The 17,898-nt window shown below is 41.4% G+C and overlaps 1 protein-coding gene across 1 annotated transcript; it reads right to left on the bottom strand.

The window, feature by feature from the left end:
• Window positions 1-12,108: 12,108 nt before the first annotated feature.
• LOC115893945 (cytochrome c oxidase subunit 7C, mitochondrial) lies at window positions 12,109-12,711 on the bottom strand. Its single transcript, XM_030919689.1, has one exon. The coding sequence runs from the start codon at window positions 12,609-12,611 to the stop codon at window positions 12,420-12,422; it is 192 nt and encodes a 63-aa protein (XP_030775549.1). The 5' UTR covers window positions 12,612-12,711; the 3' UTR covers window positions 12,109-12,419.
• Window positions 12,712-17,898: the final 5,187 nt, after the last annotated feature.

Below are 17,898 nucleotides of genomic sequence, written 5' to 3'. Positions count from 1 at the left end.
TTAGGAAGAATGTTAAGTGGTTTTTTTCCAATGAAAATATGCCAATGCATAGAAAATGATTTATTACATCAGAATCTGAATGGATGGAATTCACTTTCAGGGAGTACTGCTGGCCAGAGAGGTTGTTGCTGCAAGCCCCGTGGTAGCAGTGGTGGGGAGGAGGCGCTCCTAAGGTGCAGGACACTGGAGCAGCAGTGGACCTGGGAGTGTCAGCTGGTGGTGGCTTTGTGAAAAGAAAGTGCTTACCCACCAACAACTGCTGTAGTTTCACCCACAGGATCTGAGCATTGAGGGATGATGAAGGGACTATTTCTTCCCTCTGTAGCTCAGCCATAGGAAGCATGAGACATTGACAATTCTGCTGGTGCTCCTAACTGGTCTAAGGTGTTATCACTTATCTAATAACATCACCCTTAAAGGCTGAAGATCTGTGGCAAGGCCTGGAAATGTGGGTCTTCCAGGGAGGAAAATTCTGACAAAAGCTAAATCTGAGAGAATGTTTTTCTAAAGAGACCTGGATTCAGATCCTGCCTCTGCCACTCTTGACTCCTTGACTTTGGACTTGACTTCTTTGTGCTTTGGTTTCTTAGCAAACTAGGGAGATTATGTGGATTAGGTAAGGGGACGTGTATCTGGTGTGAATCCTGATGACCAGTACTCCCCATTCCCTTCCTATCCTTCCCAGAGCCGTAATCTTTGTTCTATGTTGTTTGTACCGACTTCCCAGCATACCAAAGTCAACCAAAAATAAACATGCCTTGGGTTGAGCCACTGTGACTGGCAGCAGCTGTAAGACGCGCATGTCTTCACCTAAGCTCTGTCATTTGATTGCAGGTCATGCAGCCACTAGAAGGGTGAACTTGTGTGTTCCGGTCCCTCTGATAATAAGCAAAGAGCCAGGCAGGGAGGTCCCGGTCAAGATGCGCCAGGATAAGTGAAATTGCCACTAGATGGCGCTGCTTTTTGTCGTTCATCAAAGACCGGGCTTTTTCTTTCTTTTTTTTCCTCCACGGATTCCTGGCCCAGGGTGTCAGCATCCAGGACCCTAATCTTACCGGACCTCTCTGTTCTCTGAAAGGAGGTCCTATTTTCAGCATATTATCAAGATCAGAGGACCAAACAGACTCCACCTACAATCTGGGGGAATTACCTCAACAGTGTTGCCTTTATCCAGAGGTGATTTTAAAAGAATATATTGTATTTGAATGTCAGCGTTCAAAGGCTTTGAGGCAGAAAATTCCATTTCAAAAGAAAGTGTGATTAATGAAGCCACATAAATCCTGTAGAGGCTGGAGCAATTTCAGAAATCACACCATACAAATCAAAGAAGCAGGTTTTTCTACATCCTCTCTCACTTTCCCTTGTTCTTATTTCTGCACCATCTCAACCTTTCCTTCCCTCTTTCTCTTTTGCAGTTTCTTGGATGCACGTATCCCCAATCTCCAAAACATAAGGGAACTTGATCAGAAATCCTAGATACAGCTAGCTTCAGGCTCTGGCCTGAGCCATTTCTCCTCGTTCTTCCCCCAGGAGATTCAAAGAGAGTTGAGGCTGTAGCATTCAACTCACACACCTCACTATTTGCTTATAAAATGGATTCAAATTCTGGAACTCCACTTAGCCTAGTCTTAACAAGATGTTTTCATTAAAGAAAAAGCTAGGCCAGGCAAGGTGGCTCATACCTGTAATCCCAGCACTTTGGGAGGCTGAAGTGGGAGGATTACTTGAGCCCAGGAATTTGAGGCCAACTTGGGCAACATGGCAAAACCCTATCTCTACAAAAAATATAAAAATTAGCGAGGTAAGGTAGCATATGCCTGTAGTCCCAGCTACTCAGGAAGCTGATGTGGGAGGCTCACCTGAGTCTGGGGAGGTTGAGGCTGCAGTGAGCCATGATCACACCACTGCACTCTGACTGAGTGACAGAGTGAGATCCTGCCAAAAAAAAAAAAAAAAAAAAAAAGGCTGAATTAAAGAATAATGCAGATCTATACCTTTTATAGAAGAAGTAGCAGGGGAATTTTAGAGACTGCCCCACAAAGAAAATTAGCCAAAAATCCCCTTTAGGCATTTCTCTGTCTCCTTCAAATGTCCTACTTATACCAGCTGCTAAGTGTGCCGCTGGCTCTCCTCTGGGTTCTCCACCCAGTCACTCTTCTATCAGACTGCTCCACTCCTGCATCCTGTTCACACTCCCCGGTCCCATCCATAAACATAAGCTCTCTACTCCCGCGCTAGGAGTTCCCTCAGCCCAGTCTATGTCTGCTTCCAAGAATGAGCTCCTTATCCAGAGTAACAATGTATCAAGTTGTGTAGTGTAACATAGTGGAGTGTAGTCCAGTGGTTAAGCACATGAACTCTGGTGCCTGATTCCTCTGTTTAAATTTGAGCTCCACCAATTATCTGCTGGATGACTTTAGGAAAGTTACTTGGCCCCTCTGTACCTCAGTTTATCCTCATGTAAAATGTAGATAATAATAGTATCTGCCTAAAGTGTTGTCATGTGGATGGAATGAGCTAATATAGGCAAAGCACTTAGAAGAGTATCTGGTTCAGAGAAAGTACAATACAAATATTCACTATGAGTATTATTATTATTACTATTATTACCTTTATTGTATGCCACACATAAAGATGAGTAAAGAGAATGTAAGAATGAACAATATATTATCTTTGCCTCCATAGAGCTGTCAGGCTAATGGAAGAAACTGTTAAGTCATTTGGCACTTGCAAGCCATCATGATAAGATTATGAGAAAAAGAAAGCTACAAGTATGATAAGAGTACACATAGGCATTTAACCCCTAGTTGGGAATCTAGAGAACACTTCTTTTTGGCACTGAGACCTGAAAGGGGCCATGGAGTAGCCCCTTTCCAGAGGCAGCTACCAAAACACACATCTCTTCTGGCTTCTGTGGGAAGGACACAAGCAGAAAAGAGGAAGTCTTCTTCACATTTCTGCTGGATCTCAGTATGATTCCAGTGCAGTGAGAGCTGAAGGGAACTCAGCACCATTTTGCAATTTGAGAGCTTTGCATCTCTAGGAGCTGTAAGAGCTTCCCCAGGCAGGGAAGTAGGACTGTTCCTGAGCGATGTGATATGGGAGGGGCACATATCAAAGCTGTCAGAGAAGGAGGATTCAAATGGACTTATTTCTGAATGTCCTTCTGGGTGTTCCTGGAAATACTCTGACATGTCTTCAGCTAGAGGAATGGTTGGAGGAAGGACAGAAGTTTGATGGGCTTGATGAGCTCGTTGGGACAGAAAAATATAAAGACCTACAAACATTGGGAAAGTAAGGTTTTCCTTTTTTCTGCTTTTAAAGAATCATAAGATACCCAGTTTGATCACTTAGCAAACATATATTGCATGTGCACATTGTATGAAGCACCATAAGACATGAAGAGGCCACAATGAAAGCAAAAGTTCTCAAAGAGCTTGCAGTCTATAGGAGAAAATAGACATGCAAATCAGTTCACTTATAATCCAACAAAATGTGTCATCATAAAGGTATAAGAAAAGCCTCATGGGAACACAGAGGAGAGTATACAAACTACAAAGGCATGCCACCTGCATCTGGCCTGTAGAGCTCATAATGGTGGAAAGGCATAGAGTGCAGGATAAAGACAGGGAAAATCATGGAGTGATTAGTAAGATTATCACACTATAAACAGAGGGCTCTGATTTTTTCTTTAAGCCAAGAATTGCCATAGAAATGTAAGAATCTTCTTGAGTGACAGTTTAGGAGGATTTGGGAAAAGTCAACAGCGAGACCACTCCTTCATTCTGCCAGCTACCTCCGTCTCCAACGCATTTCCAAAACAGGCGGAGTACAAAGAAAGTAATTTAATAGAGATAGAGGAGGTAAGGAAAAGAAGAAAGGACATAGGCCTATGAAGAAAGGTAGCTGTCATCAAACTCACCAAGGAAGACTCATTTTTCTTCCTTTAGTCAAAAAGAATCTGTAGATGAGCTTCTCCCTAGAGCATCTACTGAGATGCAGAGCCTAAGCATATTTTATTCATTTCAACTATCATTTATTGAATGCATATTATATTAAGGTGCTACTCTATGTGTTGGGAGAAAGATGAATGAAACTAGGCCTCTGTAGTGAAGTAGCCCATGGTCCAATCAACCAATAATCACAGTACCACACAATAGTGTGGTAGTACCACACAATAGTGTGGTAGTACCACACAATAGTGTGGTAGTACCACACAATAGTGTGGTAGTACCACACAATAGTGTGGTAGTACCACACAATAGTGTGGTAGTACCACACAATAGTGTGGTAGTACCACACAATAGTGTGGTAGTACCACACAATAGTGTGGTAGTACCACACTTTTGGGTTTGCTGTGGCAGTCCTGCCGTTTGAGGGAAAACAAATGCCTGGAGATTAAGTGGTCCCATCTAAACTTCACTGAGTACCAAAAAAAAAAAAAAAAAAAAAAAAAAAAAAAAACGTAGCAATGCTGAAATTTCAATCACATTAAAATTCATGTATGCAGAGAAAAGATAGTTTCTTATATATGTTTCCTTATATATGCCTCAATCATTTCTGCCGCATTTCCCCAGATCTCTACAACAGGGCATCCAGTGCACAGCTGGGCAAGCAGCGGGGCTCACATGATCTTGTAGAGGATGGAGTGAGGGGTCAGAGACCACACAGTGCCCCTGTTTTGCCCTCGATTCCTGCTGGTACAAATACTAAAGGCAGGGCTGGCAGACCTTGTATGCCAGCTTCTCTCATCTCGATCAGGGTCCAGTGGCCCTTCCTGGCTGAGTCAGCTCCTCATCCTAGTTCTCTGTGACACTAAGAATCACTGTAGAGCAGTACCACTAGACCTGTGTGGCCCCAAGCAAGGCTTGCTGACAATTCATCTGCCCTTGAATGCTGTGGAATGCATGGGTGTCAGCCACACCATAGAGAAACCTAGAGCTGAGCAGTCAAATGAAATTCCAAACACTTATTTTCCCTGTCCATGCCAGCGGCTAAACCCAAGGCCTCCTGTAGGAACTGGGCACTGGAGTACTTCTGTATTTACTCACTGCTCCTTCCTCCTCTGGAAACCAAAAGCCCAGGAGGGGAAATTGGAACAGAGCTGATCAATTCACCTTCCACCCTTTCTTGCCATAATTATCCTCCTAATGTTGCCAGCACTAGAAGAAATGGGCTTTCCTTCCCACTTCCTCTTCCTGCCTAGATGTCCCTCATGTAAAATTCTGTCCAGTCCACCAGACTTATCCCCAGATATGTCAAACAGGAGCTAAAGAAAGTTTTAAAAATCCTTTCCCTCTCCATAGAGCCTATTTCGCCTGCCTATTGTCTTGCTCAAAATGTCAAGAACCTGCCTTCAGAGCTCTGCCTCTGAGTCAATAAGACCCATGGCTCCAGCCTCTGAGAGCACGCAGTGAACAATAACTGAGGAAGGAAATTAAACTCATGTCCTTAATATCTGCAAAGAGTGTGTCACTTTTAAGATAATAAAATCGTATTTCTTTGTCTTCTAATTGGGTAGTCCAAGGAATGTCGTTCTGCAGGTTGCCCCTGGGTAAACTGTGGCAAATGTTGCAAGCTCAAATAAGTTTAGGGAATGCTGAGGTAAACAAAGGTAAACAGATTCATTTAATGTGAAATTGTCAGAGCCTTTACTATGCTAATATGTTCCGTGAATTCCGATGTGCTGTTCGCAAAACTCATTTGACCGTCGAACACGTTTTTCCCATCTCCTAGAAACCGTGTTCTGCAGAACACAGCAATGGAAAAGGCTGAAAATCCTTTGTCCCCAGAATCATCCATCACTACATTTCTTCTGTAAGGGAGCAAGGACGAGTGGCTGAGGCACAAGTGTTTCAATATCTGATTTGTTTCCCATCTAGGCCCCTTCTTTACTCCCTTGGGCTTGTGCTTATTTTTTAACTTAAACTATCACGGCATCGGTGTTATGAGCATAGAGTACGTGGGGGTTAGACAGTTGGAGAGACTAGAACTTAAAAGTGCTTCTCTCAATGTAAACAAACAAGCGTACCCAGCCCCCACCCCTTGCCAAAAAAATGAGAGATAAAAGGACCAAATTCCCGGGCGTCTCTGGGAATTCTCTGGTGGAGATGCATGCCGACCCGGGTTGCCCTTGTGAAGGATGGGAAATGGATGATGGGTCACAGTTAAGGAATGCAAAATAAAGATCTCATGACTTTCAATATAAAAATACATATGGTGTAAGATTACTGCACAGTTCCCCATCATCAGAAAGAATGCAAATATTCCCTGCATGGCAGGAACAAGGGAAACAGAATCTGAGTAGACAGAAAATTGGGATCAACAGGAAAGTTCTGGCCAAACTACTTAGCAGAGAATATAATGATCTTCAAGTAAGTTCCCTAAAAGGGGCATTACCTAAGGAAAAATAATCAAAACTCAAGGAGCGTAGATGAGTTTTTAGGGAGGACAATGATGGATGCGAGGAAATGGCAGGAGAAAACTATAGACGGCCAGGATAATGGGCCCAGTGACCCTTTTACCTCCTCGAACTTTTCTTCTGTCCTGTGTAAATAGAGAAGAGGCCCGATGTCACGCAAAGTAAAAAAGAGGAAAAAATTGATATTTCATGTGCAGCCACATGTGGGCTGAAGTATAACTCGTAAAGAAAAAAAATCAGTCCTCTTGTTCACATCTCTGTGTAAGAGGGCTTGATTTACATTTATAGCTTTAGCACGAGAAAACATCTGAGCACACAGGAAAACAGCGGGGAGTTCTGGGGTCCCAGAAGAACCAGATATTACTGGTCACTCCATGCTCCTATGGATAGGAGCAATAAACTGTCCTTGAGAATGAAGTAGATACATACTTTTTGCCCCTGATCTGATTACTACTCTCAGACTTTTCCTCAAAATAAAACATGATGTCTGTGTTATTTTCCAAGTCAATCAAAAGTAACTAATGGTAGCACTCTGAATTAAATTGTTAAATATTGCTACTGGCATGTGGGCATACTTTTTTTTTACAAAAGGGTCTAATAGAGATAGAAATGATCATTTGAACTGTCATAAATCCATAAAGCTCTTAAAAAATGAAATAAAATAAAAGCAGCCCATATCAAGGCTGTTGTTGAAAATCCAGAACTGTAGAAACATTTCATCTTCCTCTAGATGGAGGCTGGGAGCCTCCATGTGCATCTTTGTTTTACGTGCCCAACCCCACCCCCCCCCGACCCTTTTTGCTACTTTCACCTTCTCCCACAACACAAGGCTATCTGTGGCTGGCAGGGCTGGGGACGCAGCACTCTGTACCTTCCTCAATCGCAGAAGCGGTCACTGGATTCTGGTTGGGCGGATTTTGTACCATATTCTTCTAGCCAAAGAGAGTAGTCCAAGTTGTGGACATATGACCTATGCTGAGCCAATCTGAATCCTTCCTTGGAATGTCTTGAGTGGAAAGTGAGAGGATATAGTCTCAAGACCGGCCTTTTCAAGGCTAGGTTTTATAAGTGTGCTGGCCTTCAAGCCTTATTGCCTTCTTAAAGTAATTTAAGCTAGATGCTTATCACGTGCAATTGAAAGTCTTCCAACTAATACGGGGGCTTTGGCAGAATGAGAAAGGAGCCTTACTTTCTTTTCCTGACTCCATAAGAATACTTATAGCAGGCACAGAAGCACCAGGCCAGAAACATCATGGTGAGCTAACATGGACTCCAGGGACATTCAGGCCTTTTGGGAAGAACAAGCATTCATGGACTGCTAATAATTAATGAATTTCAAGTGATCAGTGTTCTATAAGTAAAAGTAGCCAATAACCAGAGGCCTAATGTTTGGGGAAAAGGCAAGAAAGTTTCCATAAGGATCTGACAGTCTGAGACCTGAAGATGGGGAGTTGTTAGTCTCATCTTCCTGGGTCAAACTTTCCTTTGTCATGGTAACCCTGCATAGCATGGTGGCTGCTTCCATTTTAAAATGTCTTTTTCTCACTAACTGAGCTAATGCTAGCCTGTTTATATGATTATATTAGTGGAATATAATTACTTTTTCTGTACTTTTCATACTTCCTGTGGCCTCATCAAAATGCATAAGAGAAACTTTTGGTCTTAGTAAAATGAAGTGCTAGGTAGAAAAGTGAGAAAAATAGCCCTCAAAGAAAAAACACAGCAATTCTAATTCTTCTCTCATGAGTTATCTTTGGAGTCCTGAATATCTATTAAAATGTCTGACATACCTGTAGATTTCTGCTCAATCATAAATCATGAAAATATAGAAGAATTGGGTATGCTTTGGTACAAAGAATTTGCACTTTCATTTAAAATGAACTCTATAAAGGTGTATCAAAATGAATCTTTGCTGTATGCAAATTAGCACTGGGTCAATTCTAGTGTGGCATCCTTTGCTTTGTTGAAATCTATCCAACTGTGATGGATCCACTGTCCATTGGTTTGTAGCAGGTAATTTACATTTGTCAACTTTCATTTGTATGTAGATAAGATAACTGACATTGAAAACCCATCTTCTTATCTTTCTCAATGGAAGAGTTAATCTGATTTACCATTTTCATGATGTATGATCTGCATTCCTCTTCAGTATCTTCAATTCCGGGTAGTTTTTGAGTGATTTGTTGTGTTCCTGCTTTTACATCTTATCTCATGAAAGAACATATACACTCTGTTATTTTAGATCTTAGGGCTTCTAGCCCTCCTCAGCCTTTCTCTACCATGCCCCAAAGTATCTCATCCAATAATTAATATTGATAATTATTTAACAAATCTGTATTGAGCCAGACATTGTTCTAGGTCTGAGAATTTAGAAAATACATGTTCATTTCAATTAATGTGATTGTAATTTATCTCATTTAATATTTCATAAGAATTGGCATCTAGAAAGAAATGAAGGAAGAAAAACAGGAAAGAAGCAAGGGAAGAAGGGGCCTGTCTCTTTATGAATGCTACAGTTTTGCACATGGTATACATGCCTTATTATTATTATTTTTTTGCCAAAGACCCGGAGCTCTTAAATCATGTGATATTATTTTGTAGCAAAATAGTTGAAGGCAGGATGTGAGAAAGAAACCAATGCAATTTACTTATAATTAACTAAGACTAAGTTTAAAAATGAAAAAAAAAATGGCTTACTCTCAGTGGTGCTGCTGTTGAAGTGCCATCTAAAAGCTTATATAATTAGTGGAAGCATGTTAATTGAATTATGGCAATTAAGTCAGCCTTGAGACAAGAGGGTCCCTCCTGATTGACGAGATAGTGGTAATTCTGCAACCCATTTCCCCTGGTAGGAAGTTTCGGGACTGTGTCTCATCCTGCCCCTTAGTATTTTACTTATGATGAAGTAGCCAAATCTTGATTTCTCTGGTGTTAATTATCCACTTTGCGGGTTTTCTGGGCCCTTGGATTTTTCTCTTCCTTTCTACAGGGTTACCAGGTTGACAGCATCAGTGGTAGGCTAGAGCCATGAAGAGGCTATGCAATTTACATCTGTTGTTTTTACTACCAAGTATCTTCATCAGTAAAAGATAAGGAGTGGGAGGAATGAAAATATATGGGGGGGCCGATGTGGAAAAAATGATTATCTTCCCAACCTTTCTTTAATAGCATCTTTTTTTTTTTTTTTTTTTTGAGACGGAGTCTCGCTCTGTTGCCCAGGCTGGAGTGCAGTAGTATGATCTTGGCTCACTGCAACCTCCACCTCCTGGGTTCAAGTGATCCTCCCACGTCAGCCTACTAAGAAGCTGGGATGACAAGCACATGCCACCAAGCCCATTAATTTTTGTATTTTTAGTAGAGATGAGGTTTCACCATATTGGCCAGGCTGGTCTCAAACTCCTGATCTCAACTGATCTGCCCTTCTCGGCCTCCCAAAGTGCTGGGATTGCAGGCATGTGCCAGCATGCCCGGCTCTTTAATAACGTCATTGTTGATTGAAGTGTTGAGAAAAGACTGCAGCCAGAGTTCACATGAGTTTGGGGACAATTTGGGGACTATAATTGCTCATGTTAACCCCTTTTTATAGAGCCTGCAGAGTGAGCTAGCAGCATGTATATCAGATCCTGTCCCCAACCTGATATTAATAAATGAAGTAGCCTTGGGAAATTTCCTTCCTCTCTCCAGTACTAATTTACTCTATAAAACAAGAATTCTGCAGTTCCTTTAAACTACAAAATTCTATACTTTATGGTCTATTCGCAAGCTCAGGTTCATGTTTTCTAGGGTTTTGAATATGGATTATTAGCATCATATGTCCTGGGGTGACAAAGCTACGTGGGCAGTGTGTATGCCAGCCAGACATACCGATGGGAAGTGGAGCAGATGCCACTGAGGACTGTCGAAGGGTCGGTGTTGTGGATACCTCCAGAAAAAGAAAGCCAAAGAAAAGCCAACAGGGAGGAAGGGGTGGGAGGACCATACTGAAATGTCTGAAGACAGTGATCCTGGGGAAGTTCTGTGAGCTGGACCAGCTACATAACATGCAGGGCTCAATGCAAAATTAAAACATGGGGTCTCTTGTTCAAAAATCAAAAATTTCAAAGTGACAACAGCGGAGCATTCAACTAAATGCAGGACCCTTCTAAGTGCCAGGTCACATGCCCGTGAAGCGAGCCCTGTCTGTGGGCATGGTTGGTAGGGATTAATCCTGTTTCCAGGGGTTGGAATCACAGTAACCTCCCCTCCCTGGTCCCCTGAATCTGCAAGGCTCACTTCAAGTCTGCTTTTCATTCAGTGCTATGCTTCTTTCTTGCTTGCTTTTTTTTTTTTTTTTTTTTTTTTAACAGTGCTGCTAGCTGTATAAATATTTTACAGTTCCCCTATGAAAAGTTTCCAAGGGGCCCATGTTGAGGGAAAAAATCTTTGAAAGGATTTTTTCCATAGCAATTAAAACCTTTCAAAGCACCGAGAGCTCCCCAGTCCCACTTTAGTGCAACAAACCTCTATTTTTTTGCCCAGTTTGGATGGCTCTGGGTCTGAAAATAAGCCAACCTCTTTGTTTGGTTGACTTTGTGGGTTGCCGATAGACATTTGGAATTTAAATTCATTAGATACATGGCAGAGCTGTGGATGGAACCGGGATGGATTTAGAAATGCTGTGATCAGAAACTCTAACCCCTATTTCCTGTATCTCATTTACTGGGGTAAAATGTCTATAAATCAACCTAAAGTTCATTTTAGCTCCCCAGATGAAGTCAAATGTACACTCTGACTTATGCATATACCATTTTTAGTTAACGCACCAATAAAAATAATTGTGCAAGCCTAAATTTGGAAGTGTTCCCAGCGTTTATGACAAAACTTAATAAAGCCAGGCACATTGAATGTAATATGGGAATTTTATTGAAATGAAATTAGTCCATCATGTAAGCTCCACGTTTTCCTCAGATTTCTTGGACTTCATATGAGAGCTCTCTTGGGGACCCTAATAGGGTCTTGCAAAAATTCAAGTCCAGTATGTAGAGACACAGGGCTGACACGCAGACTCTGCAGCTGGTAGGATGGTGCACTGAGTTTCTATGCAGCAAACCACACACACTTCTCCAAGCATACCCCTACTGTTTTCACCCCAGCTCTAAGCAGCAGATATATTGTTGTGGTTTTACTCAACACAGGAGACTCCTGGAGAGATGGGGGTGGGGGTTCATTTGTAATTCTAGTAACAGTGGTATGTGCCAGAAACCTATTATGTAATTTCCCTGGGGAAACAGCATGGTGGGAGCCATTGTGGATGTTCATATAGTTTGGTTGCTGAACTGTATTTAGGCCTGAAAGCCAGGGGGCTGTGAGATGCTTTTTTGGCTGCTCAAAGTAGGAAGCAATATTCATTTCTTGGAAATGTAGGGTTGAGGGTGGTGGTGCAGGGATGAGAAGATGTGAATAAAGAAATCGAAGTTCTGATATAGATTATATTTCATTTACAGTGGTCCTCAGACTTTAATGAGTACATAAACACTTCCTGGGGTGCTTGTTTAAAAAAACTGTTCCTAGGCCCTACCTCAAGAGATTTTAATTTATGACACCCAGAACTACACCTAAGAACTTGCATTTTAAATAATACCCCAGATGATTTTGACAGAGGTAGTCTAAGGATCTCAGTTTAAAATACTTCTTTTTTTTTTTTTTTTTTTGTATTTCCCTTTTATTGCATAAATTACCAACAAAATCCTGACCTGGGAATCAAAAATTTAATATAACCTCAGTTTAACACTATTAAATAAGCTAAATCACAGAGTAATACTGGAATGTTACCCAAATTAATAAAGTAGGCAAATGGCCAAGTATTACATTCCCTATTTCAAAAACGAGGCATTAAGCATTCATGTCATAAGTTTATTAACATATCTAGTATGCCGTGAGTTAGAGTTTGATCCATTTCCAGAGGCTGTATCTCTTAAAATGCTCTTCATATCTGTTAAATGGACGAACTGAAACATCCTTATGATTTAAGCAGTTGGTGTCTTACTATAAGGAAGGGTGCAGCAAATGCAGATCCAAAGTACAAACACATCTTAACTAGTAACGCCCACTTGTTTTCCACTGAAAATGGCAAATTCTTCCCAGGGCCCTCCTCATAGTGGCTCCTACGGACCACAGAGGTTGTGAACCTCCGGATGCTGTGGCCCAACATAGCGCTGCTGGAAGCTCCGCACCGAGTACGGATGAAATGGCGGCACCTCACCAAGACCTTGTTTTCACGACCTTGTTCCCCGTGCTCAAGGACCGAAAGGAAAGATGGGAAATCAGTTTAAAATACTTCTATCTGGTTAGTCATCAACAACAGCAAAGAAACGTCAGTATCTTTAATAAATGTTTGTTTTTGAGGTGTTACCATGTGCTGAGCATAGGGGAAGGTCTTCCAGCCCAACTACTTCACCGCATTTGAAACGTCATCTTGGTAGGTGTCTAGCTTATTTTTTAAAATCTCAGGGGACCGATACAGTCACGATGAATACGTTCTGAGAAATGCATCATTAGGCAATTTCATTATCGTGTGAACATCATATAGTGTGCTTACACAAACCCAGATGGTGTAGCCTGCTATACACCTAGGCTCTGTGGGATAGCCTGTTGCTCCTAGGCAGCAAACCTGTACAGCATGTTACCGTACTGAATACTGTAAGCAATTGTAACACAATGGTATTTGTGTACCTAAGCATCTCTAGACACAGAAAAGGTACAGTAAAAAATACAGTATAAAAGATTTAAGGCCAAGTGCAGTGGCTCACGCCTGTAATCCCAGCACTCTGGGAGGCTAAGACAGGAAGATCAATGAGGTCAGGAGTTCGAGACCAGCCTGGCCAACATGGTGAAACCCTGTCTCTACTAAAGAAACAAAAAAATTAGCCAGGCATGGTGACACACACCTGTAATCCCAGGTACTTGGGAGGCTGAGACAGGTGAATCGCTTGAACCCGAAAGGCGGAGGTTGCAGTGAGCTGAGATCATGCCATGGCACTCCAGCCTGGGCAACAGGGCGAGACTCTGTCTCAAAAAAGAAAAAAAAATTTTTTTAAATAGTGTACCTGTATAGGGCTCTTCTCATGAATGGAGCTTGCAGGACTGGAAGTTGCCCTGGGTGACTCAGTGAGTGAGGGGTGAGTGAATGTGAAGGCACTATACACTACTATAGGCTTTATAAAGACTGTGCACTTGGCCACACTACATTTATATTAAAATATTTTCTTTCTTCAATAATAAATTAATCTTAGCTTACTTGTAACTTTTTTTACCCTGTAAACTTTATTTTTTAACTTGTTAACTGTTTAGTAATAATGCAGCTTAAAACACACATTGTACAGCTGTAAAAAATTTTTTTCTTTATATTATTATTCTGTAAGCTTTTTTCTGTTTTAGTTTTTTTCTTTTATTTGTAAATTTTTTTGTTAAAAACTAGGACACAAACACACACATTAGCCTGGGCTTACACAGGGTCAGGATCATCACTATTACTCTCTTTCACCTCCGCCTTTTGTCTCACTGGAAGGTCTTCAGGGTCAGTAACACACATGGAGCTGTCACCTCCTATGTTAACAATGCCTTCTTCTGGAATACCTCCTGAAGGACCTGGCTTTTACAGTTAACTTTTTAAAAATACATAGAAGGAGGTATACTCTAAAATAACAATAAAAAGTATAGTAAATATTAGTTGATAGGAATTTCTCAGCTCTGTTATAATCTATGGGACCATAATGGTATATGTGGCTTGACATTGACCCGAAAGTTGTTATGTGGTGCATGACTGTACTTCATAGCTTTGTTTAATAGCCTGTTCCATTGCTTACTCACCATTGCTGTTTAGACTTTTTTTCTTAGGTTTACACAAATTTCTTCTTGCTAAAATTCAAGCCCATTTCTCCCTGGTTCTTCTTCAGAAGGAATGGAGACTAGTCAGATGGTGTCTTAATAATAATCCTCTATGTATTTAAAGGAGGTTAGAGTTATCTCCCCTATTAACCCACAGGCAGACAGATTTGCTCATGGCTCAATGGCCAATTTCCATCTGTAAGGCTTCAAACCATGTGGTCCAAAGATGGCTGAATTAGGCCTGTCTAATTCAGGTGGGTGTCTCCTTTGATTACCTTCCCCAAAGCTATCTTGGTGGGACTTGAGGGATTTAAGGAGCTATTTTTGGACACCGACATCACCATTTCCACAGTCCATGTGGAAAGAGTGATTATCTTTTTGGCTTTCCCTTAAATGCAGTTCTTTCTGCTTCCCTTCATCTTCCCTAAGCTTCATGTCTCTAATTAACAGATTATGAAACTTCTAGATCTCTTGGGCTAGAACAGAAAATGAATTGGAAAATTTAAAGGGAAATTGGACAATGCCTTTTCCTCTTGGTGACAGCATTAGACAGCCTCTGAGGTGGCCTCCTGCTATTCACACTTTGTGCAATCATCTGTCTTTGAGTGTGGGCAGGACCTGTGACTTGTTTCTAGTTGATAGAATATAGTAAAGGTGATGGGATGTCATTCATGTGATTATGTTACATTGTAACATAGTATATGGTATAAGTCATGTGTTGTGTGTTATGCTTCATATACAAGACTTTGTCTTGCTAGTGAAATTACCCCAGAGACTCTCCTTGCTGGCTTGATGAAGTAAGTGGTCATGATGAGAAAGTCCATGTGGCAAGCAACCATGGTGGCCTCTAGGAGCTAAGGGCAGTTTCTAATCAATAGCCAGCAAGAAAGTGGGGCCCTCAGTTCAGCTGCAAGGAAGTAAATTCTCTTAAGAAACTGAGTGAGCTTGGAAGCAGGTTCTTCCCCAATCAGGCCTGCCTATGAGAATGCAGACTTGCTGACAACCTGCTTGCAGTCTTGTGGGATCCTGAGCTAAAGACCCAACTGAAGTGCATTCTGACTCCTGCCCCAAAGAAACTGTGAGATAATAAATATGTGGTGTTGTTTTAAGCTGTTAAATGTGTGGTGATTTATTAGTCAGCAAGAGGAATTAATAGAATGGCCATTTGATATGGCTTATCTGGCAGTGTGTGGGGAAGTGTACAAGGATTTTTTGAGAGAAGGCTTCTAAAGAAACATATAACCTAAGTGTCAGGCTCAATAAAGGATCTCATATTTATATACTTGTAAATATTTTGGACCATGCTTAAGATATTCTATAACGTTTAAATAAAAGCTATTTTCCCTTTAAAATGAATAATAAATGTAACAACAAAATTGTCATTTACTGAGCACATTCTGTATGCTTTGGAGTGCTTTGTAGATACTAATTCATTTAACCCTCTTAACTGGCCTGTAGGTAGGCACTGTTATGAACTCCGTTTTACAGATGAGGAAGCTGAAACACCAAGAAATGAGGCCATCTACTTATGGTCACAAACTATTATACAAATTTGCCAAAACAAACAAACAAACAAAAAAGACAGAACGTGAGAAAGGCTTTTGGGCTTTTGGTATCCAGTTATGTCCAATTACGTTTCCCTGTATCTTCTTTTTTTTTTTTTTTGAGACAGAGTCTCGCTCTGTCCCCAGGCTGGAGTGCAGTAGTGCAATCTTGGCTGCAACCTCTGCCTCTCAGGTTCAAGTAATTCTCCTGCCTCAGCCTCCCAAGTAGCTAGGACTACAGGCGCATGGCACCACGCCCAGCTAATTTTTGTATTTTTAGTAGAGATGAGGTTTCACCATGTTGGCCATGGTGGTCTCAATCTCTTGACCTCGTAATCTGCCCGCCTTGGCCTCCCAAAGTGCTGGGATTACAGACACGAGCCACCACACTCGGCCCATATCTTTATTTTCAGAGTTATGTCTAGAGATTAGCAAAATGGGACGTGGCATGTGCCTCACTAGACTTCCGAGAGGGCCTATATAAATTCATCAGCTATTTTCACTAATAATTATAGTAAGTGCTGAGTAGACATAAGTGAATGCTTTGGTAAATCTATAAAGCTGGAAATGGAGACGTTCAAACCCTTGAACCAAGTAGAATTTCTACAAGAACACTCATTTTGGACAAGTTATTTGCATGTTGTTTCTATTTGTCTCTATTTTAGTTGCTTTATTCACTATATTTTTCATTTTGTTAATATTATTTTTAAAATGTGGGAAAAAAAGACTGAGCCTGACATGGTCAATGGATGGACCATTTTGGCTGTCTTAGGTCATGCTGTTTTTATGCATCCTGGAATGATATTAAATTACCTTTGGAAAAATAGCTGTACCATGTCCCAAGCTGGTAGTAAGCCTATGATTTACTTTTTTTCTAGAGGCCTTAGATGTAATCAAGCATTCCCAAATTCTACTTGGAGCTTTTTTATTTCCTTTGGCCTTAAGAACCCCATTCAGATTCTGCCAACATGTTTTTAGTGAATGCTAGGAGGTAATTACCAGTGTCTTCACTTTACAGATCAAAAAATCCTGAGACTCAGAAAAGAAAAACTCTCTGTGGTTAAACAATTAGAAATAACTAATGAGGGATCTGAAATCAAACTGTCCTGTTTCACACTTAAGGCCCTGTTGACTACATAACAAACTGAGTGCTATGTATTCCCTCCAAAAAGGTTCTTAACAAATGACCATGAGCTAGACCATGCGTGCTTCCCCTGACTCCTCATTGTGGAGTATGCAGAAAAATTAAGTAGAAGTTATTTAAATATGCCTGATACTGTGCCCCCAAATGGTGCGTTTTTTAAGCTCACTGGGAAGACTCCAGCTGCCCCAAGTATGTCCTCCATTGCCATCCATGCCACTGAAGACTTATTCCTTTGAAATTGGAGGCTTTGTGCTCCTCATAAGTTTCATTACAAATCCAGCAGATGGAGAGAGCACAGAGCATGATTGGAAAGCAGTTCAGAGCCACCCAGGGGTTCTTTGAAAGTCTCCCGCATATATTTTTCCAGTTAGAGATGGCAGTGCCAGTTAAAGAGGTGTGATTTGAGGGAAGGAGGTGGGGTAGTTTGTACTGTGGCTCTCCTGGAGTGGGCAGGGCTGAGCCCTGAAGTGGAGGCACCCTTCCTGGTACGTTTGTAACCAGATATCACCCCACTTAGAGAAGTAACTGAACTTTTAGCCTCCTCTGAACAACATTTTTTAAAGCTCCTAAATAAAATGTAAAAGCCCCCTACCCCACCCCTACTTTTGCTTTGTCCCTGGGTCTAGTTTAATTATGTATCCCATGCCCTGAGCACTCCCCTCTGGGGAGTGTCTTCACAGTCTGCATCTCTTATGTCTGGGGCATTGAAGAAATTCTTCCTTCTCCCCCAGAGTCGATCTAGAGTAACCCACCGCAGCTGAGCCCTGCTCATGCCCCACATTCCAGATCACATCTTCTGGAAGCCCTACAGACAATGAGAAGAAAGCAGGAGTTGACTCATGGGGAATTTGCGAGGGTAGTAGGGAGGCCAGTTGCAGCAGCAGGAGAAGAATGAACCTTCATTTTGAATCTCTCACACCCAA

The sequence above is a fragment of the Rhinopithecus roxellana genome, chromosome 16 (assembly GCF_007565055.1).
Source record: "Rhinopithecus roxellana isolate Shanxi Qingling chromosome 16, ASM756505v1, whole genome shotgun sequence".
NCBI classification, from domain to species: domain Eukaryota; kingdom Metazoa; phylum Chordata; class Mammalia; order Primates; family Cercopithecidae; genus Rhinopithecus; species Rhinopithecus roxellana.
Note: the sequence above shows the minus strand (reverse complement) of the source record. Positions and strands in the feature narration are given on the sequence as shown.

What these genes read in the sequence shown, in the direction of transcription:
- LOC115893945 (XM_030919689.1), bottom strand. Translation starts at nt 12,611, where the DNA reads ATGTTGGGCCACAGCATCCGGAGGTTCACAACCTCTGTGGTCCGTAGG.